Below are 24,301 nucleotides of genomic sequence, written 5' to 3'. Positions count from 1 at the left end.
TGCATTCATTTTTTTTAAGACAATCCAATGCGCAGCAAATACCTGATATTTGTTTATCGTCCGATTGCTTGGCACGGAGTTCCGTTCGGGTAAGAATTTCGAATTGATAAATACATTCGAAAGGCTATCGTTCGAGTTGAAAAACAAATGTTTCGAATTATCGCCCTTGGAAAATTTCGCCGCTTGGGTCATCGAAATCATAACTATTGATTGGGTTGTCAATCTCATCGGTGTTACAATGAGGGGGAGTTTAATGAGACTGCAAGACCATTTTGCGAAAACAAGATAAATTATGTTGGCGGTTGTCTCAATGTATATTTATGTCATTTTTGAAATCATCGAGTGCGAGGAAAGATCGTGCAATTGTTTATTCATTTGGAAATTATGATTTTTTGGGCGACTATATTGTGTACTTCATCGATTTTTATTGCTAGTTATTTATTTCTCATAAATTTTACAGAAAGAATGCAATATGCAGTAAAACAAATATACATTATCTTTACATTTTCGTTGAACATCATCTAATCACGCGGTATTATATTTTTTACAGTAAAAAAATTGAGTTTGTCGAAGATGTACGAGTACATCAGTCATACGTTGATCAGACATGATTTGCCTATAGGAGAATGAAAGATAACAGGTTGATAAAATAAATCACAAGGATGAGTTTGAATATTGACGATTGACAAAGTTCACGTTGAAATTCTTTCAAATTCTCAAATTGATCTTTATTTCTTTCAACTGCATATCGAATTATTATCATCAGATTTTCCATTCTCCATATCTTCTTGCTCTTCCTCTTGCTCAGATGTCTCCGCCCAGTTGTCGTCTGACTCGCTCTCACCCTCCATTTCACCAACATCAGTGTCGTCATCCGATGAATCTGTAAGACCAACCAAATTACACGTAATTATGACAATTCAGTAATTACCCGTGAAATTAAATGAATCGAACGTTTTTTTGGCTGAATTAATTCCGGAGAAAAAAAGTATTTCGCCATTATCTCCTAAAATCAGTTTTTGAGAATAATTAATTTTTTATAACGTCCAATTACACTAACCAGAATCCTGATAAACCAGGAGACTACCCTCCTCAGCGATATCCTTGCTCTCTTGATCATTGAGATGTGATATCTGTCCAGTGATGAGAGCAACACGCCCCCGGAGCCTTGATAATTCCGTAAAAATAGCGAGTTTAGCATCGATGAGCCCCAATATTGGACTGAGAACATTGCCAATATCAGGATGGGAGAGTAAATGAGCAGCATGAGTGATCAATAAATTTTTCAGCCACACAACAGCTATTTTACTGGGATAAGTCTTCCCCTGGAGCATATTAGTCAACTCCTTGACGAGCGGCGATATTGCCTGCACAGGCAATTTGGTTATTGTATTTTTGATTATCGTCTCGTCCCGATTATACAAAACATTCATCAATATATTCCTGTCTTTGCTGTTAAGACCCTGCAGCAGCAGTTGCGCCATGTTAGCACCTTTCGATGGTGTTTTTCCAGACGTATTGACATCTGAATTCAGACTGAGATTTTCCAGTCTGTCTTTCAGAGGCAACTGTGAACCACCAGCTCTCGTTCTCTTTGGTGGAGCACTAGCTGCAGCACCTGGTGCCAAATACTCAATATTATTGTCACTAGTTTCCACCATTTTAACCTTTGTCAGGGCTTCCTCTTTTTTTTCCTTGAGTTTTCTACAGTCAGACCTCACGAGACCCATTATTTTACACGATAAATCCGGCAAAATTTTTTCGAATGTCAAATTAATCAGTGATCCATAGGCTAAAAACATTTTTCCATCAGCTGTTAGCTCGGCTGACTGGATAGACACCTGCTGGACAGACTCCTTCTGGTTTGAATCAGCAGCGATGACAACTGTCATCACTGGCTTCAAGGGTTTTGTGCACTGACCATTCGGCTGGTATGTGAATAAATTCGCCTGACCCGATCTATTTACTGCTAAGACTGTTATTTGAGAATTGATTTCAGAAGACTTTGCCGATACGGACATCGGCTCGTCCTGCATTGTAAGGGATGCTATAGATGCTCTCTCCTTTTTCCTCTCATTTAATGACCAGACACCAAGATAAGAATCTCCCTTCGCTCCGCTGATCAAGTAACTCGTGTGTTCATCAATTTTAATTGTTTTTAAAAATGATATTTGATTGGCATGACCTGTCAAGGTGCCAACAACCTGCTTGCTCTCCAAATCCCACAGTTTGATCATCTTGTCCGCAGAGATGATGGTCCTCTCATCTAGAGATAGTGCTAGAGCTGTGATTCTTCCCCTCCCCGTTTTCCATTTACATTTTATTCCATTCTCTTGAGTGTTCCACTCCACAATTTGATGATCATCAGCAGCTGTGAATAGCCCGTGAGACGGTGACCATGTGAGAGCTGTGACACACCCTGAGTGACCATTTTCCAATATTTTAATCACTGATGCTGATGATACGTCGTACAATGTGACACTTCCATTTATCGAACCCATTGCAATCACTTCCTTCTCCTCTGCATCTTCTGATATTGATTTCCTCTTTCGTTTTCTCCATGGTGACGGCTGAAAAAATTTTTTTCAATGCTTCAAGATGAATTTTATTACCATTTACAATTAAGTCTCATCTAGAAAATTATTTCTTGGCAAAAGGGTAAACGGTTACAATTCCACTTGTTTTATATTCGATTTTTTGAAGAATATCTACGGATCACAGAGAGATACTAATATTTTACTTAGAATCTATTAATATTTAATTATTATCATGTAATTTTAATTTACATGCGTTCGTAGCATCACAACCCTAACCTCAGTAATTTTTATTTAACATTTAAGATTATGATCTCGAAATGTGAAAATAATTTGCCGGGACTGATGCATTCTGGAGATTTTTAAGATTATAATAGTATGGAAATAGTTAATAAACAGCTGATAGGGCGAGATAAATGAATTTATCATGGGATAATGTAATGGAACACGTGGGCATACCGCAACACTTGTAGGCTGTTGTCCAATTGTAATCCATCCAATTACACTGCATGGCGACGACAAATGCAAATTAGGTACAAATTCTTGTTTCAATCTACTGGTTGCTGTCTCCCATATCTTCAATTTTCCATCATTACCACAAATAGCCCAGTATTGCTGATTCGATGAGAAAGCAGAGCAGCCCGTGCTCGCCATCTTTATACTGTTTACTGTCTTCCTCTTGAAAGACTACCCTCCAGCGGATTTTCCTGACTGAATTTTCCACGACTCAAGGTAGATAATATTCAATTAATCCCAGAGATTATAAATAAGAACTTTCTGCACAATTTCTCCGAGTTTGCGGTCGAAAAATTATTAATCAGATGACGTTAATGATTTTTTACAATTCGTTCTACGATTCAGAGGTATTCAAACTTCCCAAAATTCCGGTTGGAGAGGAAATTCCAGATTGAGGTGCCATCTTGTGGGGGTTTGGGTGTCACGATATTTTAATAGATAAAACGATAGATGCAGGGTAATTAATTTATTGATGTCTACAATAAATTATTAATAAAAATTAATTGAAAGCGTGAAGAAATTTTCAGTTCTAAGTGAGACGGCGATGGGATGAATCCAGAGAGAAAGTCGACGAAGAAATTTCGTTGTTGATGGAATTGCTGTTTTGAAGATACACCGACTGCTGTATTCGATATTTCTTTTGATTCACCCATCAATTCGATTCAATTTTTGTTAGTAGAACACAGGAGACCTGGAAGAAATATTTTTATCATGTTCCCATGTCTAAAACGAAATTTTTTTTTTTATAATATTTACGTAATCATGGCGTAATTTTCAATTCATTTCGCGTAAAGGAAAGGTTTTTCAAAACACTTCTTGACATTGATACCTTGGAGGACTTGGATAACTCAGCACGCTCTGGGTCTTCTTCGATGGAATCGGAGGGCTGAACAGGTCATCACTCTCATAATAAGCTGCAGCCTCGGAGTATCCGGGGCGAGGCGAAATCTTCTGCAAGACTGGAGGCTGAGGAGATCTAGAATAAGACGAATGAATTCGCTCATCACGTGTAAAATCAGTCCCTGGTGTCTGATTTTGGGATTTATCTTTCTGATTCGTCTTCAATGAGAACAATCGTTCGGTTTCCTGCACTTTCAGGTGCTCCTTGAACCCCTTCATCAGCTTGAGATTTCCCTCGCCGATCAGAATTGTCTTTCGCGAAGTCTTCACAACACTCGGAGAGGGTAATCCAAGCTTTCTGCTTCCGAAGTCAATAAATAATTAAAGAAAATAAAAAAATTGTTAAGACCTAGGAGTCGTCATCTTGTCTTCATTCATTTTTTTTTATTTCTTTACGATTGATTTCACTTACTTTTTCACATCCTTTTCCATATTTTTCAACAATTTTCCGAAGAAGTCGTCTTCCTTTTCTGAAGCTTTCGAAATAATTTTTTTCTTAATCATCATCTCACGCCTGCCGACTACTCTAGAAGAAATCATCCCATTTATGTGGGAGATGTCGAAGGTGCAGTTATCCTCCATGTGTAAATTCGTTAAATCTGCAAGAGGTCGAGTTTTGAAATAAGGACTGGATGATTGATTTACAGCTGATCCCTTCTGGAATTTTCTGCCACTCGTATCTAGTCCTAAAACAATGGATGCCGCTCGGGAAGAGAGAGACGATCGTTCGGTCATCCGTAATTGCAATAAATTCAACAATTAATCACCCAGTAAATTTTATTTAAATATCGATCGATCTCAAAAACGATTGACGCTGGAAAAAAATTTCGAGAGATTTTTTTTTGTCGTCAATTTAATCCACTAAGTCTTAAGGATTTTTTCTGGAAAGACTAGTTTTGAGATAAATCGGTGAGGACAATAAACAAAAATTACGGCAATTGAACGGTCAACAATTTTTTCGAACCCTCGAAAAGTCACGAAGCCTGACGAAGCTGCGCGAACATGAGAGACTAGGTTTCGAATTTTCAAAAAAGGCTAGGTTACAACACACGAGTGACTGATACTGAATCCCATAACCTTGCGTCATCTCATGTTCATCGATATTCATCACCAAGAAGTCTCTAGAAGTCAGTAAAAATCTCCGCAATTATCGGTTTGATGTTTAAAATCCCAGAGTCAGAATGAAATTACTACTCAGTACAATTAATGGGAAATTGCTCCCTGTATTCAGTCATCGAGTTTCGGTGACTCGAGTCTTCTCCAGAACAAGTGGAATCATCAATCGACCGGGATTACCGGTCAGAAGAACAATTGGATTTCTGAACCTTCAAGAAACCAGAAGAAACTGGAGACATGTCACTGCCATCGGGGTTCGACAATTTTCCTCCAAAAAATCGGATGATCCTCCATCGTGAGTCGATGAAAAATCGTTCCTTCAATTTTTTAAATTGGTGTAATAGTAATTTATTTGAATGTCATTAATTATTCATCTGTCGATGATATCTTCCAGAGAGAATGGAGGTCCAGAGGCTGAAACACCTGAGGCTTATCCAGCCACATTACCAGCCACTGTTGTTGTCCCTGAAGTGTGGCCCCACGTGCCACTCATCGCCATCAGTCGAAACCCCGTCTTCCCTCGGTTTATCAAGCTCATAGAACTGACAAATCCCGTTCTTATTGATTTAATCAGGAGGAAAGTCAAATTGAATCAACCCTACGTGGGAATATTCCTTAAAAAAAATGAGGAGTATGTTTGATATTTTTATTATTGACTCCTCAATTGAATTGATTTTATCCATTATTTAATTATGAATGGCCAGGAATGAAGCGGAAGTAGTACAGAACCTGGACGACGTCTACTCAGTGGGAACATTCGCCCAGATCCACGAGGTCCAGGATCTCGGTGACAGATTGAGACTCGTGATCATGGCACACAGAAGAATAAAAATCGTGAATCAAATACTAGAGGACTTCGAGGTTAAATCCTCTCATGGTAATATTTTTATTTCACTTCATCGTGTCCTGAGAATTTCTCTAATCATTCACGTCTCTGAATGGTTTACACAGAGATGACACTGACGTTTCCACTACTAAATACTACAATTAACGTCCCCCTAGACGAGGCCAGCACTCCAGGGAAGAAAACCCGTCCTTACAGGCGAAAGAGAGTGGACGAGAAGACGAATGGGACACTGGAAACGAGTGAGAAAGAGGAGGAGACGATTTCCGAGGGTAAAAGTGAAGAGAAACCTCAGGAGAGTGCCAGTGAAGCTGCTGCTGCTGCAGAGGGTGTAAACGTGGAAGGAAATGCTGGGCAACCAGTGCTGATGGTTGAAGTTCTCAATGTGACTCACGAGAAATTTCGACAGACTGAGGAGATCAAGGCATTGACACAGGAATTGATCAAGACGATCCGAGACATCATCAGCATGAACCCCTTGTACAGAGAATCTCTCCAACAAATGCTGCATCAAGGACAACGAGTTGTGGATAATCCAGTGTATTTGAGTGACTTGGGTGCTGCTCTCACGGGGGCTGATGCTCAGGAGCTGCAGCAAGTGCTGGAAGAAATGGATATCCACAAACGTCTGAGGTTGTCACTAGCTCTTTTGAAAAAGGAATATGAACTGAGTAAACTCCAACAGAAGATCGGCCGAGAAGTGGAGGAGAAGGTGAAGCAGCAGCACAGGAAGTACATTCTCCACGAGCAGCTGAAGGTGATAAAAAAAGAGTTGGGACTTGAGAAGGATGACAAGGATGCCATCGAGGAGAAGTACAGAGAGCGGATTAGACAGAAAACAGTTCCCAAGCACGTGATGGACGTTCTTGATGAGGAGCTCAATAAATTGAGTTTCCTGGAGAGTCACAGCAGTGAATTCAACGTGACGAGAAATTATCTGGACTGGTTGACGTCCCTCCCCTGGGGTGTCACGAGTCCCGAAAACCTGAGCCTCCAGGAGGCTGTCAAGATTCTGGATGAGGACCACTATGGCATGGAGGACATAAAAAAACGAATCCTAGAGTTCATCGCAGTGTCTCAACTGAAAGGAACGACCCAGGGAAAAATCCTATGTTTCCATGGTCCACCAGGTGTAGGCAAGACTTCAATTGCACGTTCCATAGCTCGAGCCTTGAACAGAGAGTATTTTCGCTTCAGTGTCGGTGGAATGACAGACGTTGCCGAAATTAAGGGCCACAGGAGAACATACGTTGGGGCAATGCCTGGTAAAATAATCCAGTGCCTGAAAAAAACAAAAACTGAGAATCCTCTGGTGCTCATCGATGAAGTCGACAAAATTGGAAAAGGACACCAGGGAGATCCAGCCTCTGCCCTCCTGGAGATGCTGGATCCAGAGCAAAATGCCAATTTTCTGGATCACTACCTGGATGTACCGGTGGATCTCTCCAAAGTTCTTTTTATCTGCACAGCAAACATCGTCGATACCATTCCAGAGCCACTGCGAGACAGGATGGAGATGATTGACATGTCTGGTTACGTCGCTGAGGAAAAATTGGCAATTGCCAAGCAGTACCTCGTCCCCCAGGCGATGAGGGACTCCGGACTGAATGATCAGCACATACATATCCAGGACAGTGCTCTCAGTACTCTTATCAAAGCTTACTGTCGAGAGTCTGGGGTGAGAAATCTTCAGAAACACATCGAGAAAGTTTCCAGGAAAGTTGCATTCAAAGTTGTGAAAAAAGAGGCGGAGAAAATCGATGTTTCAGCTGATAATCTCAGTGAATTCGTGGGTAAACCCGTCTTCACTCACGATCGAATGCACGATGTTACTCCGCCAGGGGTGGTCATGGGGCTGGCCTGGACAGCAATGGGCGGTTCCACTCTTTTTATTGAAACGACCTTGAGTAAGCCAGCAAGCACGAAAAAATTCGAAGGCTCATTGGAGATCACTGGACACCTCGGGGATGTCATGAAGGAGTCCACGAGAATTGCTATGACTGTTGCTAGGAATTTTATTAACAGTACTGAGCCATCCAATACTTTTTTGTACGACTCGCATCTTCATCTTCATGTACCTGAGGGAGCAACACCCAAGGATGGACCCAGTGCTGGTGTCACAATTGCTATAGCTCTGGTGTCATTGGCTAAGAACCAGCCGATCAGACAGGATGTTGCTATGACTGGAGAACTCAGTCTCATTGGAAAAGTTCTACCTGTTGGTGGAATCAAGGAGAAAACCATTGCTGCAAAGAGAGTTGGTGTCAAGTGCATTATTTTGCCTGAGGAGAATAAGAAGGATTTCAATGACCTTGCCAAATATATTACCGATGGACTTGAGGTACATTTTGCCAGCACTTTTGAGGATGTTTATAGGGTGTGCTTTGCGGAGGGAGCGATGGAGAAGATGGTGTTGAAGGGGGAGAACTCTAACATCGAGGGGACACCACAAGCAGCTGCTGTGCATGGGAAAAAAGTTGGGGATGTATGAATGAGATGAGCAATTTTCAGTTCTTAATCCAGGGGGGGGTTTTAGCTCAGAAAAAGTTGGTTATTCGGATGAAAAAACTATTGTTTTTTTACTCAGAAAATTTTAGAGACTAAGAGATCTCTACGTTGGTTCAATAGTGTAAATAATTGGGAATATCTTACGATACTACCGTCAATTCTTCGGTAATGAAGCAGTTATAAGTTAGTTGTTAAGAGGCATTTAATGTTGTATGAAAATTGCTTGATGATTGAGGACAAAAAATATTTGTACATAAATAAAAGTTTTCAATCATAAATCAAAATATTTTTTAGTGTCAAAACGTGAATAATTTCATGACTTAGCAAATTAATTCATCGATGGTCCTCGTTGGTTAACAAACAGTTTAAAATAGAATTAATATTTTCAAATGAGGTACAATACTGTGGGCCCTTCATGGGGAACGATGAAGTTACAACTTTTCAATGATTTCATCCCTAGAATCTCGAGAAAGCTAGCTGGGATCCATTTTGCTGAGACGAATTATGAAATCACAGAGTCTCATCTGGACCTGAATCTCCATTGGACTATCAGTGACATAAAATCCAGGCACTCCAGCTTTTTCCAGGATACTCTGCTGATCAGCCACTTTCTGATCCAATTGCATCACAAGTTTCATATCATTTTGCTTCAACTCAGCCTTGTGCTTCACCTGTAGAGCAATTTGAGCAGTGAGTTTGTCCTCCTCAGTGATGAAATTGGCGAGTGTCTCCTGCATTTCAATTTTTTGTTTATTGAGAAGCTGCAGTCGCTGCTGAAAGAGGTGTTTCTCGGTGACGTGTTGGATCTCCATGAGGCCCTTAACAATCTCGAAAATCGTATCATTCAAAAGGGAATTCGCCAGAGCAGAGAGGAGTTCGTAGGGCAGTCTCATCTGGTATTTAGGTGGAAGAGAACTTGCCATATTCTGCAGCTGTTCGACCAGGAAATACAATTTACGTTGAAGGTCCTGGGGTGTTGGATTATTCTCTTCCATCATTATCACAAATGATTGTCGAATATAAATCAGTACTATTTGAAATTTTCACATTAAAAATTCGAAAATCACAATTAATAATAGAGATATATTTGTTTTTATTATTTTTCCCGAATTCCTAAGACAAAATATATTTTAGAAAATCACCGTCAGACTGTGGCGCCAACGGAATCGAATTTGTGTCAGAAATGCAATGAAATATTTATACTAATTAAAAGAGAAGAGATGGATTTTTAAATTCATCTTGTCATTTTCAGTCATTTACTCATGAGATGCCGGGGGAATTACAAATATTTTCATTTATAATATTAAAGTTGATTTTGACTTATTCATTTCAAATATCCCGCCGATGCGTAAATGTTCGACGCACGGTGACATATTATTTATCTATAGCAAAGTAAACTGGCTTGTTTAAACTATGCAAAAAAACCACGAAGCAGATTTTACACCGAATACTCATTTAACCATTAAGCTCTGATTATCTGGTGCATGATAATATCGAAATAAAATCGATAATTGGTGTCATTATAGTGTCAACACACCGGATGCATTGATCTGTCAAACGAAGTGCATAACATTCTGTATTTTTCGAGGTTTCCTTCATTATTCATGACAAAGATAATGTGCACATCAATAACAAATCATCAGGTAATATTGAAGAGTGACTTTTTATTCTGCTGTGGACAGTTATGTAACTTGGAATTAATTAGCAGGTTGATAAATTGGAGGGCGAAACGATGATGGAGACGTCTAAAAAGTTGTTATGCAGTTTGATACGTTGTATTATAGTGCAATTGCACTACGTATTTGACTGTATTATTGATTTCGTCTTTGGACTTTATTATAATGGAAAGGAGGAAAAAGTGCCACCAATTAAAAATACTATACTACTGGAAAGTGCAATTATGCTGGCTGAGAAAATTAGGTACGTTTTTTTTTTCTCGAGATATTGAGAAAATCAATTGCGTTCAATGAATGAAAATTCAATTCAATTTTCCTCCGATTTTTTTACCGTGCAGTCATCACGGATTAATGATGACAGGGCATAATTATTTTTTGACGTTGAAGGAATAAGAAACTATCCTGTCAGACAGTGGTGAACACGTTCATAGAAAGATGTAAGGAAGTAAATGGTACGATAAATGTAATTGTCGATGAGAGGTACGACGAAGCGATGAAAGAGGCCAGACGAGTCGATGAGTTACTCGCGTGTGATATTGATATTGACATCCTCAAAATAACAAAACCATTCTTGGGAGTGCCATTTACGACTAAAGAGAGCAATGAGGCAAAAGGTAATGCAGAAAAATGGAAAGCAGTAGTAAAGTGGTAAAATGAGATGAGTGTAATTTTACACATCTCGATTTTCTGAATTGTTCTCTAAAAAATTATTGTTTAAGGACTTCTTCATTCGATGGGAATGGTGGCGAGGAAAGGCCACAGATCCACACAAGACGCAACAGTAATTGCCAACGTGAAAGAATCCGGTGCCATTCTAATCGCCAAAACGAATATCCCCGAGATGAATCTCTGGGTCGAGTCTCGAAATCTCATTTATGGCCAGACAAACAATCCCTACAATTCGACAAGAGCGGTTGGAGGAAGCAGTGGTGGAGATGCTGCAGTGACAGCAGCTTGTGGAGTGCCATTTTCTGTTGGGAGTGACATCGGTGGATCCATCAGAATGCCAGCATTTTTCAATGGAGTATTTGGGTTGAAACCGAGTGAACGAGCAACTCCTCTTCGAGGAATTGGTCTCAGAACCGAGGACTCAGCTGATTCAATGGCGGAAGCTGGACCAATCTGCAAGTGTGCAGAAGATCTGTTACCTTTACTCAAGATCATGATAACTGATAAGGACCTGAAGGAGAAACTCGACACTCCAGTGAATATAAAAAAGGTCAGGGTTTTCTATCAGGAGGGATCTGGGGACCTTCGGGCCAGTAGAATCAATCCTGAGATGCGAGCTGCACTGACCAAAGTCGTTCAGCACCTGGAGAAGGCTGCGGATTCAGTCCAGAGGATCAAGTTACCAGGATCTGAGTACAGCTTCAGACTGTGGAGGTACTGGATGACCCAGGAGGGGGCTGATTTTAAATCAGACATCACGAATCGTCAATCGAGAACCAGTGCCTCCGCTGAATTAATTAAATTAATCATGAACAAATCAGAGATTACGTTTGCAGCAATTCTCAAACTCATCGATGAAGACTTTTTCCCGAAGGAGGACAGCGAATGGGCTGAGGAGGTCACAGCTGAGATGAAGGACTACTTAATGGTACTAGAAACTTTTACTACATTTATCAAATTTTCAATTCCCCATTTTTAATGTCAGAATGACGTTCAAATAAAAAATTTTGACTTCGGTAGAAAAAACTGGGAGACAATGGAGTTCTCGTGTATCCATCATCGCCGTTCCCAGCGAGTTACCACCACTCGTATTTCTTCAGGCCATATAATTTTGGATATTGGTGTCTTTTTAATGTTCTGCGATTACCAACGTGCCAAGTACCCATGGGATTGGATAGCGAAGGCATGCCTGTCGGTGTACAGGTAAGAATTACAATGAATTCTGGAATTTAATAAAATATTGAACTGCAATGAAGTAATTCTTTCCAGATTGTTGCAGCTCCTCAGCACGATCACCTGTGCATCGCCATAGCTAGAGAGCTGGAGAAGACATTTGGTGGATGGGTACCTCCGTCCATGGTAATGCCCCAAAATTAAAACCCAAAAGAATTTTTCGCACTCCTCAACCAAAATAAAATGATTCACAAAGAAGAGGAAACATTCCAATTATACTTTGGCTGAAAAAAAAATCAACAATCTCCATCAAATAAAATGAACTCCCGATTGAATGAAATAGTTCCAATAGAAGTGTGAGTGTGTTTTTTTAAAATATCTGTATATTCGTTACGTTCGATGATCACAAAAGCGCAAGGCCCCCTGAATTGAACTCAATTCCCAATACACTATCAATTGTCATTACGAATCTTCAATCTTAATCAATAGGTTCTCAAGTAATTACTAATTTGTTGGTGTCAGATAGGTCTACGGGTGCAATTAAATTATCCCATCGAAAATAAACATTCGATCAAACCAGAAACTTGCACAATTCAATAATTTCCACGATTTCACCAAAATCCAGGCACAAATTTGATATTCTTTACGAGTAATATCCGCAGCAAGAATAGAAAACTATCATTTGTTCTGTAAACAGACAATCGGATCAATAATCAAATGCAATTTCCAGAAAATTTTTCATTATTCCAATAATTAAGTGGTTTTAGGTGACAATATATTATCAAAATCATCAGTGATTTTCCCTGTCCAATTTTTGTAAATGGGTATAGTTATTGTTAATAATAAATTGAAAGTTAGTGAATTTATGTGGGAAAACAAATTATTATCCCCCTGAAGCATGTAATTATAACCGTTCAAATGGTGCGTCTGGAATGTAAAAAAATCATTTGAAATTCGTAGTATTTTATTGAGCTTCGTGCAGCGCATGCGTTCTTGGTCGTGTCCAGACACTGGCGTTTAGACCGCGAGAAATCTCCCCTCGGTGTCTCGTAACTCGGAATAGTAATCTCGCGTCTGTGGAAACGCGTGTGACGGTGCCAAGTCGTCGGCAAATTAAATCAGTGTTGCCAGTACCTGTCGATCAATCCGGTGAAGAGTTGTAATTAATAATAAATGCGAGTGATTAAATGTGACTGATAAACGCGCGGGAATTTGTCCATCAGATGCCGTCGATATCACCTGCGGTGATCATCCGGTGGAATGGTTTGACAGGAGTGAGGTGGGGGGTGGTTAAAAGAATGTGAGGACAAGTCCGGATTGAAATAATAAATCCGGCGATGTCAGAGAAATGGGCGAGGTCCCGCGGATTCGAATTGACCGCAGGTACCTGAAACAACTCAGGTCTCAGGCCGCCACCATCGAGCGTCTCTTCGGTGTTCGGTTGTCAATTACACCAGGTGATACGGACATCGAGGCAAGTGATAACGAACCACCAGATGATGATACATGGATGTCAGAGAGATCAAGCAAGGAGGAACAAGTGCTTGTAACAATCGAGCTCGTCACTCTTCCGCGTGATTCCATTGGCGACGTGGGAGGAAATCCCGGTGGGGATCAGCTGCCTCAGGATGGGGGACTGTCGGGTATACCTCTCCCCTCTCAAGTCATCGACAGGGTTCAGGTGAGTTGATGAGCCTAATAATTTTTATTCCTCGGTTCTCTCAAAGCATTTGAATACCCAATAGCTCATACCAATATGCCATTATTTGTTGATCAACTATTTTCAATTCCGTGTCAAAGTAAAAAGTCGAAAAATTTTGTAACTATTTGAGAAAGAGGTGGAATCGATAACCCACTTGTTATCCTGTAACCGTGGGTTTATCTGCCGATGACGCACGTAACACATGCACGATATATACCGATACATTACAATCGAACATGATCCTCGTCATCGGGTGATGCTGAGGGGTAAAATAAAGGGAAATAAAGTGCGCCTTTCCCCATTCGAATGACGAGAAGAAGAGGTGGTGGGCTGGTGGATGGGGAAAGAGAGATCCGTGTCAACAAACCTGAATGTAGTACGACCGCCTCTCATCCATTATAATCGCCTATCGGTTTGTACACCGATTAACCAATACAAATATCACCCCACCCCCTTATCCCCCTCCCTTTACAATTACAACAACTCTCGTACTTGTTTCACTGGTACACGATAATTCATAAACCGTTGGACACGGATTCGACTCGAGATTGTAATGCACAGGTTTATGTTTGGCAGTTATCGCTCGATACTCCTTCCTCTAATGAGACCTCATTATCATTAATTATTCCGCGGAGTTATTAATTTCATTTGAGAGGAATATCGTGATGCCGGTAACTCATGTAGGAGAATGTTAATAAAATAGAAATTGGGATTAAACGGTTTTAATTGATTTTTAGATTCCAAGAGGTTGTTACAGAAAAAATTATTTCATTGAGTGGGAAAAAATTTGTTGATTGATTTCGAGATTCAAAAAACGATCTATCGATATGAGTGTATTTTTTCCCCGTGGGAATTATCCAAGGCTGGGGGAATTAAAGTTGTAAAAAACACGGATGACCAGTCGCGTCATGCAGATACATACATTCAAGTGTCCAGGGTATGACGTACCCGTCGGGTGACCTTTTCTAAACATCCGGGTAGAGGGAGAAATTAATTCAGAAAAAAAAACGATGAGACTGGACCTTATCTGAACGAACCAATACAAATCCCACAATCTACGCCGTATTTTTTTATTTGCACTCCACCAAAAAAAAAAGCGAGACATTTCAATCAAGTCGATGAGTTCACTTGAAAAATAAAAAACCATTCCTCTGATCTATGCAGAATGATTGATTCCTAATTAGCATTAAAAATTAATTGCTTTTGCAATTTTATTCGCATTGATCTGTGAATTTTTTCTTGAGTTTAAGGATCCATTGCTGATCCATAGTTCTAGTTCGCGGGATTTTCTTGGAAATGAAAGATGTTTTTCTGATACCCGTTATCTCACCCGAACACATGTCCGAGTGATTGCACTAATCAATGATGGCACATATTTAAAAGATTCAGTGTTGAGATAATCTTAATTCACGTCACACGGTACGATAACAGCCATCACAGAAATCAATCACTGGATAAATTGTCCGTAGGAATAAAACGTGTTGATTTACGACAATTGCAGTGTCTCGTTACTCAGACGCTTTATCACCATGAAATCACACTCCTCCAGATCACAAAGACAGGGTGTGGTGTATTAAGGATATCCAAGTAGTTCAAGAAAGTTTTTCCAGGAGAAATCCTTCTCAGACTTAACAGAATAGAATAAACTTCAACTCATCAGAGCACGATCATTATTATTTATTAAAAATCGTGAGGCATTTTTTTTTTAATCTCTCATCCATAAAAATGTCACGGTATAATAGACAGATAAAAATTAATTCGTGCACGACAATCGAAGATAATTCTTTGTGCTCCACCCAGTGGGAAAAAAAAATCGACATAATGAATGGAAAAGGAGAAATATTAATCGTTTATATTGCATACGATCGGAGTGATGACTAGTCAGTCGATATATTCAATCGAGCGGAAATACGATTGGATATATTTATCAGCAGAAGACACTCTTCACCTGTGCACTGGTGGTCTTTTGATAGCATTGATTCACCCAGTGCTCCAGTTATCAATGAAGAAAGCTAGTCTATTTCCTCCACTCCACCCCCGAGAACAATACAATATAAATAATCCATAATGCATTCACAAAAAAATGGACATCATTGCAAAAATCGAAAAATGAAAGATATATATTAAAAAAATTAATGAAGCGAATGGAAATTCAGAGATTTGAACTATGAAGATATTTTTAGCAGTGGAGTTACTGAATAACAAGATCGTTGAGTCTTAATATGGTTAAGACTGGGAGAAAAGTCCATAATATATTGCGAAAGCGTAAAATACGGTTTTCAGAAGTAATTTACGTTTTTGCGTGAGATCGGCATAAATATAATGCGTCAGTTGTTGGTGAGAGAGTGCTGGAGGCTCTGGGTCAAAATCAAGGATCCTGGATGTTGATCCTCATTGATTATTTCGTCATCCAACACTCTACTGCTACTTCCCACCGAGATTGTTAACCCGTGGTAGTCAGTGTTTCGAACCAATACCTGTTTTACTTGTTACAAAATTCACTCTGACGGATGCACGCCTACGTCTTCTCATTCTTCCACTATCTCCATCCCGTAAATTATTGAATTTATTCCGTGAGAATATTTTGACATTAAGGACAGAAAAATCTCCTCCAAAATTATTTAAAATAGCATTCTAATACAATTAAAATATATTCATTCCTATGAAGTTATGATTTCTGGGAAAAAATTAATTTTCTCCAAGAATTTGGTAATTTTTGCTGAAAGATATTGAATTTTCTCAAGAATATCAATCCACTACTGGAATATATTTTCCTCTCCTCATAAATATGATAAAAATGCGCGTGCAGACGTCAAGGAACAATTTGCAAGTGCTCGCAATAACCGATAGCTTAACAGCGGTTGAGGTTGAAGACCAGTGGGTTTCAGAATGCTCCATGAATAACGCCTGCATTGGGTATAAACAACAAAAATGAATAACTCGAATGCAACGAGGCAAAGAGAACGCGTGAACGAGTAATCCGGTGGAAACGGTGAAAAATTAATGAGAATGTATCGTTTGCCGAAGCGGAACGAATTCCATATCCCGCACTTTTATCGTGCATCGCAGATGTTTATGGTCTTTCATATTGTTTTATTATTATTATTTTTTTTATACGCTTTGGTGGATCATTGGGGTGTAATTTTGTGGGATTTCAATTGCGAAATGACACACGCACGTGCCTGAATGTCAGACTGATCCCGGATGCAGTCGTCTCGTCCGTGGCCCGCATAATCGCACACTCTCACGAGTGCTTTTTGCAGTTTCACCTCTTCGGTAATAACTTGCATAAATAAATAATCATTCGATATCCAACTTAAGGATGGCCCTTTAAGCCACATTTTTATCAATTTTATGGCAATTGTTGATGGGATTGAATAGAAGATGAAATGAAGATCGAATAGACATGAAAAGGTTTTTCAAAATCTATTGGATTTTTTTTTCCGCGAGGTCAACCGCCGATTTTCATGGAGAACAGCTCATAATGAGTCTTGGAAGTTGAAAGGAAGAAACTCGTTTCGACATATTGACGCAATTGCCGACGTATTTGATATTCAGCAGGGATTCGCACAATGTTAAATTAAATAAATTAAAAAACGGAAATTGTCGTTCCTGGAACCTGAAGACCGGCACCTGAAACACGTCATCTCAACTCGCACATGCCTTCCGGGCATTTCAGTCGTGTACGGCGTGAATTATTTCTCCTCGTGATTTTTTTATTCCCCGTTGGTGGCTTTTTTTATTTATTTCTCATTTATTTTTTTTTCGGTCATTCCCAACGTCGCCGATCTGCACGTTCCGCGGGGCGATGACCTCTCGAGATTCCGTGAAACCCTGATGGATTCTGCGAATTGGGATCCTGAATAATTCTCCATTTTTAACGTTTTCTATTTGCATTTTTAATGAGTCTCATTTTCATTCATCGTTAAGTCTCTGACATCTCGTGGGGGACAGAATATCTTGTCATTATTCGCGAGATGTTTCTGAATTTCTCCAGACAAGTCATTCCCAAGTATTTCAAATTCAACCTCAAGCATGAGAATTATCTCGAACAATAAAATAATTATTGGAAAAAAGGCCTTGAATGAAGGCCAATGATGATTCTCAAAATTTAAAATAATTTCGAATAATTTAACCGCAGGGAAAATATGGGCATAATGACGGGCCTCGTATTGCCTGATTATTAAATTATTTAATTTCACTGTAATGTTTCCACCTGGGGAATACCTGGAAATCCCCACCCTGGAAAAATATCTTAGAAACATATATTCCCGTTTTTTTTACTTGTGTGGCGAATTGGAGAAACCCAAGATTAAAAGTGTCCGTTGAAATTGACGGTGAGGTAGTTGGAGTTGAGAATGTCTTGCTGAGTGATTTGAGAGGTGGAAATACTAGGTACAATCGAGTACTATAAGGTGTAATAACAGTGTATGCCACCTGTCCGCATCGGTCAAAGACCCGTTGATGACGCGATTTACTAGCGCACATAAAAAAAAATATCCAGTAAAATTAGTATTTATTTTTTGGGCTAATATTTCGAAAAATTATGAGTACTTGGTGAAAAAAAAATTGGAAGAAAATGTTTGTGATGGATTTTTCCAACAATAGTGAATTTTCCAGGATTTTATTTATAATTAGAATGAACCCAGTAATATTTTAGACAATTGTAGAAATTTTGGGAGGAAAATTACTGGATGGACTTTTTCGACAATTCCGAATTTTCAAAGAGACGACTTCCTGGAAGTTCTGGAATGGAGACGAATTGGATAATATGTCGGATAATTAGGGGAAATTTGGGAGGGAAAATTGAGAAAAAAATTGAGGAAAAATTTGAGAGTAAACGGAGTGTTGAGTGTAAAAATGGAGGGGGAATGGTGAGGATTGGTTTTAGGTCCCCCCAGTGTTGGCCGAGTGCTGGTTTTCCATTCACTAGCCGACAGCCACCGGCAACAAGTCCCTCGTACATGAAATACCGTACGTGTGTTGCCGTGTGTTCACTGTATAAGTGTAAAGTACAATCGTGTATGAGTACACGGTATGTATTACCGTTTCGAATCGTCTCCCACTTCACCGCAACGCACACATACAAGAAAAATTTCTCCTTTCCCCCTATCTCCCATTATTTTTTCAAAAAAAAAATTCCTCATCATTCAGTCGAACGGTGAATCCGGGAGAATCGCATTTCCGCTGTCACCAGATCACTGCTCACCATTTCAATTCAGTTTTAAACAGTACAAGTTCATCAACACCTGATGTATGAACGCTCAATAGTCTGTTGTGAAAGTTTGTGTAACATTCAATTTGAGAATTGTTCAATTTTCGGGGAATAACCACTGGGAATATGACCGTCGCTGGAAAGGTAAGAGACGGCTACAATATTTTTGGAGAAATCGCGGACTTCCGGATTTTCTATTCATTATTATACATTTTTTTCACGATCTCATTTGAATTTGTAATTTCATGAATTTGGATTTAATTATCAGTGATTTAATTATCATGTTCACGAAATTTCTTGGTTACCGAAAATTCTTGGAAATTCGAAATTTTCGATACAATTTCTAGACTTTCTTTGGCAATTTCTACACTTTCTAACTGACTAATAATTATTAATTGATTTTAAATGACAAATTCTAGGACCCGGAGAAAAATTTTTTCTTCTTGGGTCTGTTAATTTTCAGATAATGTCTTCAATGCGGGATATAATACAAAGTAAAACAATCGTGTGATAATGATACCAGATCCGGTTTGTCAGTCAAAAGTCAATTACACCGAGATTACGGATTACGCGCGAGTGTCGCGAGGAAAATATCGACAGTTTATCGCGCCCGATGTCCAGCGAAATCCGATAACTCGATCGTTTCATTGGGCATGGAAGGTGTCTGGATACTCCAATATCGAATGTATCGATTTCACGCGACCCGGAAGTCCTCAGTCTGAACGGACAACCGTCAAAGGAATCGGGCCTTTCGCTCCCCTATTTTTTCTCATTCCCTGATGAATGAGTATCTACGGATTGCAGAAAAATTTCTATCAAATCAATTATCGAGTCAGAAAACAATTTCCATCTTTCATGAATTCATGAATTCTTCAATGGACACCTCAATTTCAAATTCAGCCTGAAGAGTAAATTAATTTCTCATAGGAATTTGTTTTTTCGGTGGAGAAATGATTTTTGTAATGTAGGAGTGGAGGCCCTTCGGTGGGGGCCCACCAGGTTCCCTTCTACCTCGAGGTCAGACACGCGCTGGAGCCGGTTCCGGTATCGACGCCACCCGGATCTTCACGACTGTAACCACCACGTATTAATTAACCCGCGGATTCTCGGTCATTAACGGTCCTCTCGTGTTCAATATTCTCCGAGGATTGAAATATTCAATGACTCGGAGAAAATTTGACTCCCGGGAATAATATAAAACCAAGTCACCTGCACTTCCATCCTCGAGGAAAATTTGGAACACCATCCGCTGGGACTTTTGACCGTTTTTTTTTGCTTGTCACGTTTTATCTTCTTTGATACACCTGTAAAAAGGCGTACAAAGTATGACCGACCCTGATTGCTCGGTGTATACACACGGAGAAGTCCCGTCCCGCTACTTTCACCTGAATCCCCGCTAATGGCTACATCCGCCAACCTGAGAGAGCTATGCCCCATTTAAGATAATTCCAGTGTCTTCCATCAAATCGCTCTCCACCGAGAAAAAAGAATTCTCCAGTTCCATAAAAAAAATTCCCTCAATCCCGTGATCTCTCATCGTCACCCCCCAAAAAAATAGAGTTAGCTTGACCTGTCCCTTGACCTGGGGATTGAGGATGAAAAAAAGTTTTGAATTTTGCAGAGGTATGTGGATTGCACAGTGCTGGGACGTGGGAGTGCTGGAACAGGTACAGAGGCCGAGGACTCGTCCTACGACAGCGATTTCGAGGCTGAGGACTCCATCGGATCGACAATCGTTCATCCACAATTGGAGACGCAGGTGTCATCGTCAACCCATTCGGACGTATCCCGAACAACATCCGACACTCTGGCTGCAGAGTTTGCGGAATATGTCACAGTCCAGGGAGTATCGCCCACCCAAAGTCCAGGTGAATGATTGATCCTGATAATTTTAATTATTTATTCAGCCTGCATTACTAATTTGTCTCCCTGTAGGCTACACAGCGCGTGTGGAATTTGCCCTGAAGTTGGGGTATACCGAGCGTCTGGTTCAGGTAGCCCTTCACAAATTGGGTCCAGATCCAGGCCAGAATGAGCTCCTGGCTGAGTTAATCCGCCTGGGGGCGAGTTCCTCTCGTTTTCCAGAAAGCCCGGATGATCCTGACTATCTCTCAGAGGTGGATCCACCCACGGACGACACAAAACGCACCAGCGAGTCGTCAGGGGGTCTTCGTCCAGTGGTGATCGATGGTAGCAATGTAGCAATGAGCCACGGTAACAAGGAAATATTTTCCTGTCGTGGAATAAAAATCTGCGTCGATTGGTTTCGCTCGAGGGGCCACAGAGAGATCACAGTGTTCGTGCCAAAGTGGCGAAAAGAGTCTTCAAGACCAGACAATCCAATTGCCGAGCAGGAGATTCTTGGTGAATTGGAAAGAGATCGTCTTCTTGTTTTTACACCATCGAGACTAGTCGGTGGTAAACGAATGGTCTGTTATGATGACAGGTATATCCTGCGATTGGCAGCTGAGCTTGATGGAATTGTTGTGAGCAATGACAATTATAGAGATCTTGCCCAGGAGAGTCCTGATTTTCGAAAGGTCGTGGAGGAGAGAATTCTCATGTACAGTTTTGTTAATGATCGTTTCATGCCACCTGACGATCCACTCGGCAGGAGTGGGCCAACTCTTGATCATTTTCTGAGAACTGGAGCGAGGAAAAATGATCCAGCACCACCTTGTCCCTATGCCAAGAAGTGCACCTATGGGAATAAATGCAAATTTCGTCACCCTGAAAGGGGACCACATCCCCAGAAATCAGTGACTGAGAGACTTGTGGAGCATGCACAGAGACACTTGCAGGCAAGAAGTCCCAGTCTGAGTTTACCCCTGTCTTCATCAACATCGAGCACTCATTCAGGGCATCAGCCTCTCTGCAGAGCGAGATCTGCTGTTCCTCCGTCCATTCAGGCATCCACGTCTGTACCCAAGAGTAGATCGGTTGAAAATATTGGTGATCCTGTTGGAGGGAAACTTTATCCTCAGACACAGGGATATGGAGGGGCTGTTGGTTGGCCCGCACCCAGGATCAGCAATCCTGAGCCTGAACCCGCTAATATGCACAGAAAACTCCAGAGGCAACTGACACTCAATCCAGCGTGTGATCCAAGATTGTATCAGCTCAGGAGATATCATCAGCCACATCCTGGTAGCTCGGGGAGAAATAATTTACAACACAGGCCACTCGTCAGACATGCCAGCAACGAGTCTTATTCGATTTCTATGAACTGGGATCCATCGGAGCATCACGCCCATCAGCACGTGACGAGGATAGCCTCAGCCCCGGATTCCTCCCGGGGATGGCCACCACGAGGGACGGGACTGTCAGTTCCCCCTAGAAGTCAACGTTTAGGGACATCCGAGCCCCAACTTAATCTTGTCCCATCCATACCTAGTCTCCACCCTCCGTGGACCGCAACCCAGACACAGGACGCAAGACGTCGTCTTCATTATCACCTTGCCAATATTTTTCCTGAGGAGCAAGTCCAGGCCGCAATGGCAATCCATCCTCACGAGACAGATCCCCAGAAAATCTGCGCAGCAATTCTCGCTATGTTCCCCAAACCCTAGAGCACTCCTGAGAGACTCTTTTTTCCAGCTCCTCATTCCAAGGTGAGGGATCAGACGTATTTTGGAATAAAGTGAATTTTTTAGGGAATTTTTCAACTGAAAAATCGAGATAGTATCAGATTTCATTTTTTTTTTAATAACAAGATTGTTCTCTCAGTGTAAATATAATGAAACACTCAAAAATTGTCTGATCCATCAGGTAATTGATTAATTTGGAGTTGAATATGATCAACTGAAACCCGAGATATACCTCTTAAAATTAGCTACAATATCAATCGGACCAAACATTAAATATCCGTCGGTCGCGGTGAACAACTAGAAAATATTTAACGAATGTAAAAAGGGCCAGCTTACTATTAATCTACGATTACCCCACGGTTTACCCTCAACAATTACGCTGATAAAAAAAATGTCTCTTGTCAGTGTACCGGTTAATTATCGTTTAATTTCAATTCACTGCGATTAAACCACGGGCCTAAATGTGATAATGACGTTAAGGTATTAATCATAAGAAAGCAACAGAGTGTACGTTTTTTCTACCCATTTTGATCCCCTGGATCTCATGGACTCACGCTCTCTGTGAGAGCACATTTTACCCATTCACGTTTTTTTTTCTGTAAGAATTATTCAGTTGTCCTGAATCCTAAATAGTGAGGGCTGAGGCAAAATGGACGCTTTTTTCATTCGAAGATTTCGAAAAATTCTTTGTTAGTATTATAAAACCGTAAAAATATCGAGATACAAAAAAAAAATTTACAACTCCTTGCGGAAAAAAAAATGAAATCAATTAAACTCAATTAAATTTGTGTTAAAAAAATGAAAACGAGTGTTCATTTTACCCCACTGTACACCATTGAACCGCAAACATTTTCATTGTTGAAGGATCGTTATGCATTTGATGTTTATTGTTTATAATCGCTCTCGTGCGAGTCATTGAATCTGTCAAGCACAAATTGACGAATATAATAATGTACGAAGGTCAGTTATAGAGGCCTCATAAAATTGATGGTCGTGTGAAAACATGGGTAGAACATCTCATCGAGCTAATTACGGTAACTAGCGATTCGCGATTGAGAATATTTCCACAATGGAATTGAAGAGCAACAAACATCAGGACACGTCGGGGAAAAACACTTCAGACCTTTTTTATCAGAAATTTAATTAGTAGAGAAAGTCTCAATTGTTCGAGCCATTCATCTGGCAAGAATTAGAGTTCGTGTTTGAAGTGTTTGACTCATTGTTCCTCATTTCTCGTTTTGCGATCGATTTCAGACGAGGGCATTACTACATTTGGATTAATATCAGAGTCGAAAATTGATAGCGGACTGATGACTCACATTGAGTTACACTCCAGCTGTCAGTTTCCACCGGGAGAAATCACTTGGAAAAATTTTCGAGATAAAATTTCTGTTCATTTTTCACTGAAATTCTATTCCAAGTCTATGAATCTCAATGAAAATGCAATTTTTCCAAAGAATTTCTCTCCGTACATTTTTCCAGGGAAAGTGCAATACTATGTATTGCATAATTGATATTCTATTCAGACACTTCCAGATGTTACGTATCAAATACTGTGAGTGTTTCGATCCTCTAGAATGCACAGTAATAACTACAATCGAAGAATCAATTACAAAATCATTTCTATCGCCGTTGACGGACGATAATTGTTGGCTCTGCATCTCGCACAAAACACCAATGATACCCACAGCAGAAATATCATATTATTACGTTAATATGTATAAAATATTATATTATATATAAGAAATTTGTATCAATGTTATTGCTTATGAAATGTCAAATAAATGTTTTCTTTTCCAATCTTCTATTACAGAAGTCGTTGCACGAGAAATTAATAAATTAATTTTTTTTTCAAAGGGAG

General features: G+C 40.1%; 6 protein-coding genes across 9 annotated transcripts; 3 read left to right on the top strand and 3 right to left on the bottom strand.

Annotated features, from left to right (window-relative positions):
• Positions 1–422: 422 nt before the first annotated feature.
• On the bottom strand, positions 423–3,414 carry LOC105267802 (WD repeat-containing protein 43). The gene is made up of 3 exons (XM_011306909.1): positions 2,994–3,414; positions 1,061–2,570; positions 423–883 (listed from the first exon to the last, which is right to left on the bottom strand). Exons 1-3 carry the CDS (start codon positions 3,186–3,188, stop codon positions 738–740), a joined length of 1,851 nt encoding a protein of 616 aa, XP_011305211.1. The 5' UTR covers positions 3,189–3,414; the 3' UTR covers positions 423–737.
• A 116-nt stretch (positions 3,415–3,530) lies between these two features.
• Positions 3,531–4,882, bottom strand: LOC105267801 (uncharacterized). The gene is made up of 3 exons (XM_011306907.1): positions 4,363–4,882; positions 3,880–4,251; positions 3,531–3,741 (listed from the first exon to the last, which is right to left on the bottom strand). Exons 1-3 carry the CDS (start codon positions 4,683–4,685, stop codon positions 3,723–3,725), a joined length of 714 nt encoding a protein of 237 aa, XP_011305209.1. The 5' UTR covers positions 4,686–4,882; the 3' UTR covers positions 3,531–3,722.
• A 121-nt stretch (positions 4,883–5,003) lies between these two features.
• Lon (Lon protease) lies at positions 5,004–8,683 on the top strand. Of its 2 annotated transcripts, none has more exons than XM_011306906.1 (4): positions 5,004–5,361; positions 5,461–5,697; positions 5,771–5,943; positions 6,069–8,683. In XM_011306906.1, exons 1-4 carry the CDS (start codon positions 5,132–5,134, stop codon positions 8,399–8,401), a joined length of 2,973 nt encoding a protein of 990 aa, XP_011305208.1. In that variant the 5' UTR covers positions 5,004–5,131; the 3' UTR covers positions 8,402–8,683. The 2 variants fall into 2 exon arrangements, with proteins under 2 accessions (XP_011305208.1, XP_011305207.1); XM_011306905.1 differs by having other exon boundaries at positions 6,018–8,683.
• A 19-nt stretch (positions 8,684–8,702) lies between these two features.
• Positions 8,703–9,523, bottom strand: LOC105267798 (gonadal protein gdl-like). Its single transcript, XM_011306904.1, has one exon. It carries the CDS (start codon positions 9,414–9,416, stop codon positions 8,892–8,894), a length of 525 nt encoding a protein of 174 aa, XP_011305206.1. The 5' UTR covers positions 9,417–9,523; the 3' UTR covers positions 8,703–8,891.
• Positions 9,524–9,800: 277 nt separating this feature from the next.
• On the top strand, positions 9,801–12,798 carry LOC105267797 (fatty-acid amide hydrolase 2). Of its 2 annotated transcripts, none has more exons than XM_011306903.1 (6): positions 9,801–10,061; positions 10,127–10,338; positions 10,482–10,708; positions 10,814–11,691; positions 11,784–11,966; positions 12,033–12,798. In XM_011306903.1, the coding sequence occupies exons 1-6, from the start codon at positions 10,023–10,025 to the stop codon at positions 12,138–12,140; spliced, it is 1,647 nt and encodes a 548-aa protein (XP_011305205.1). In that variant the 5' UTR covers positions 9,801–10,022; the 3' UTR covers positions 12,141–12,798. The 2 variants fall into 2 exon arrangements, with proteins under 2 accessions (XP_011305205.1, XP_011305204.1); XM_011306902.1 differs by having other exon boundaries at positions 10,124–10,338.
• Positions 12,799–12,992: 194 nt separating this feature from the next.
• On the top strand, positions 12,993–24,245 carry LOC105267796 (ribonuclease ZC3H12A). 2 transcript variants are annotated; one of them, XM_011306900.1, is made up of 3 exons: positions 12,993–13,617; positions 20,475–20,721; positions 20,789–24,245. In XM_011306900.1, exons 1-3 carry the CDS (start codon positions 13,285–13,287, stop codon positions 22,420–22,422), a joined length of 2,214 nt encoding a protein of 737 aa, XP_011305202.1. In that variant the 5' UTR covers positions 12,993–13,284; the 3' UTR covers positions 22,423–24,245. The 2 variants fall into 2 exon arrangements, with proteins under 2 accessions (XP_011305202.1, XP_011305203.1); XM_011306901.1 differs by lacking the exon at positions 12,993–13,617 and adding an exon at positions 18,603–18,997.
• The last annotated feature ends 56 nt before the right edge of the window (positions 24,246–24,301 follow it).

Source organism: Fopius arisanus, unplaced genomic scaffold (assembly GCF_000806365.1).
Source record: "Fopius arisanus strain USDA-PBARC FA_bdor unplaced genomic scaffold, ASM80636v1 scaffold00050, whole genome shotgun sequence".
Classification (NCBI taxonomy): Eukaryota; Metazoa; Arthropoda; class Insecta; order Hymenoptera; family Braconidae; genus Fopius; species Fopius arisanus.
The sequence above is the reverse complement of the archived record's forward strand: the minus strand, read 5'-3'. Positions and strand labels throughout refer to the sequence as shown.

What these genes read in the sequence shown, in the direction of transcription:
- LOC105267802 (XM_011306909.1), bottom strand. Translation starts at nt 3,188, where the DNA reads ATGGCGAGCACGGGCTGCTCTGCTTTCTCATCGAATCAGCAATACTGG. An exon ending in AACAGCCTACAAGTGTTGCG is followed by an intron (nt 2,571 to 2,993) that starts GTATGCCCACGT and finishes AAATTTTTTCAG; the next exon opens with CCGTCACCATGGAGAAAACG. An exon ending in CCTGGTTTATCAGGATTCTG is followed by an intron (nt 884 to 1,060) that starts GTTAGTGTAATT and finishes TTGGTCTTACAG; the next exon opens with ATTCATCGGATGACGACACT.
- LOC105267801 (XM_011306907.1), bottom strand. Translation starts at nt 4,685, where the DNA reads ATGACCGAACGATCGTCTCTCTCTTCCCGAGCGGCATCCATTGTTTTA. An exon ending in ATGGAAAAGGATGTGAAAAA is followed by an intron (nt 4,252 to 4,362) that starts GTAAGTGAAATC and finishes TGACTTCGGAAG; the next exon opens with CAGAAAGCTTGGATTACCCT.
- Lon (XM_011306905.1), top strand. Translation starts at nt 5,132, where the DNA reads ATGAAATTACTACTCAGTACAATTAATGGGAAATTGCTCCCTGTATTC. An exon ending in TTCCTTAAAAAAAATGAGGA is followed by an intron (nt 5,698 to 5,770) that starts GTATGTTTGATA and finishes ATGAATGGCCAG; the next exon opens with GAATGAAGCGGAAGTAGTAC. An exon ending in CGAGGTTAAATCCTCTCATG is followed by an intron (nt 5,944 to 6,017) that starts GTAATATTTTTA and finishes TGGTTTACACAG; the next exon opens with AGATGACACTGACGTTTCCA.
- LOC105267798 (XM_011306904.1), bottom strand. Translation starts at nt 9,416, where the DNA reads ATGATGGAAGAGAATAATCCAACACCCCAGGACCTTCAACGTAAATTG.
- LOC105267797 (XM_011306902.1), top strand. Translation starts at nt 10,023, where the DNA reads ATGACAAAGATAATGTGCACATCAATAACAAATCATCAG. An exon ending in AGAGAGCAATGAGGCAAAAG is followed by an intron (nt 10,709 to 10,813) that starts GTAATGCAGAAA and finishes TTATTGTTTAAG; the next exon opens with GACTTCTTCATTCGATGGGA. An exon ending in AGATGAAGGACTACTTAATG is followed by an intron (nt 11,692 to 11,783) that starts GTACTAGAAACT and finishes TGACTTCGGTAG; the next exon opens with AAAAAACTGGGAGACAATGG.
- LOC105267796 (XM_011306900.1), top strand. Translation starts at nt 13,285, where the DNA reads ATGGGCGAGGTCCCGCGGATTCGAATTGACCGCAGGTACCTGAAACAA. An exon ending in AAGTCATCGACAGGGTTCAG is followed by an intron (nt 13,618 to 20,474) that starts GTGAGTTGATGA and finishes TGAATTTTGCAG; the next exon opens with AGGTATGTGGATTGCACAGT. An exon ending in ATCGCCCACCCAAAGTCCAG is followed by an intron (nt 20,722 to 20,788) that starts GTGAATGATTGA and finishes GTCTCCCTGTAG; the next exon opens with GCTACACAGCGCGTGTGGAA.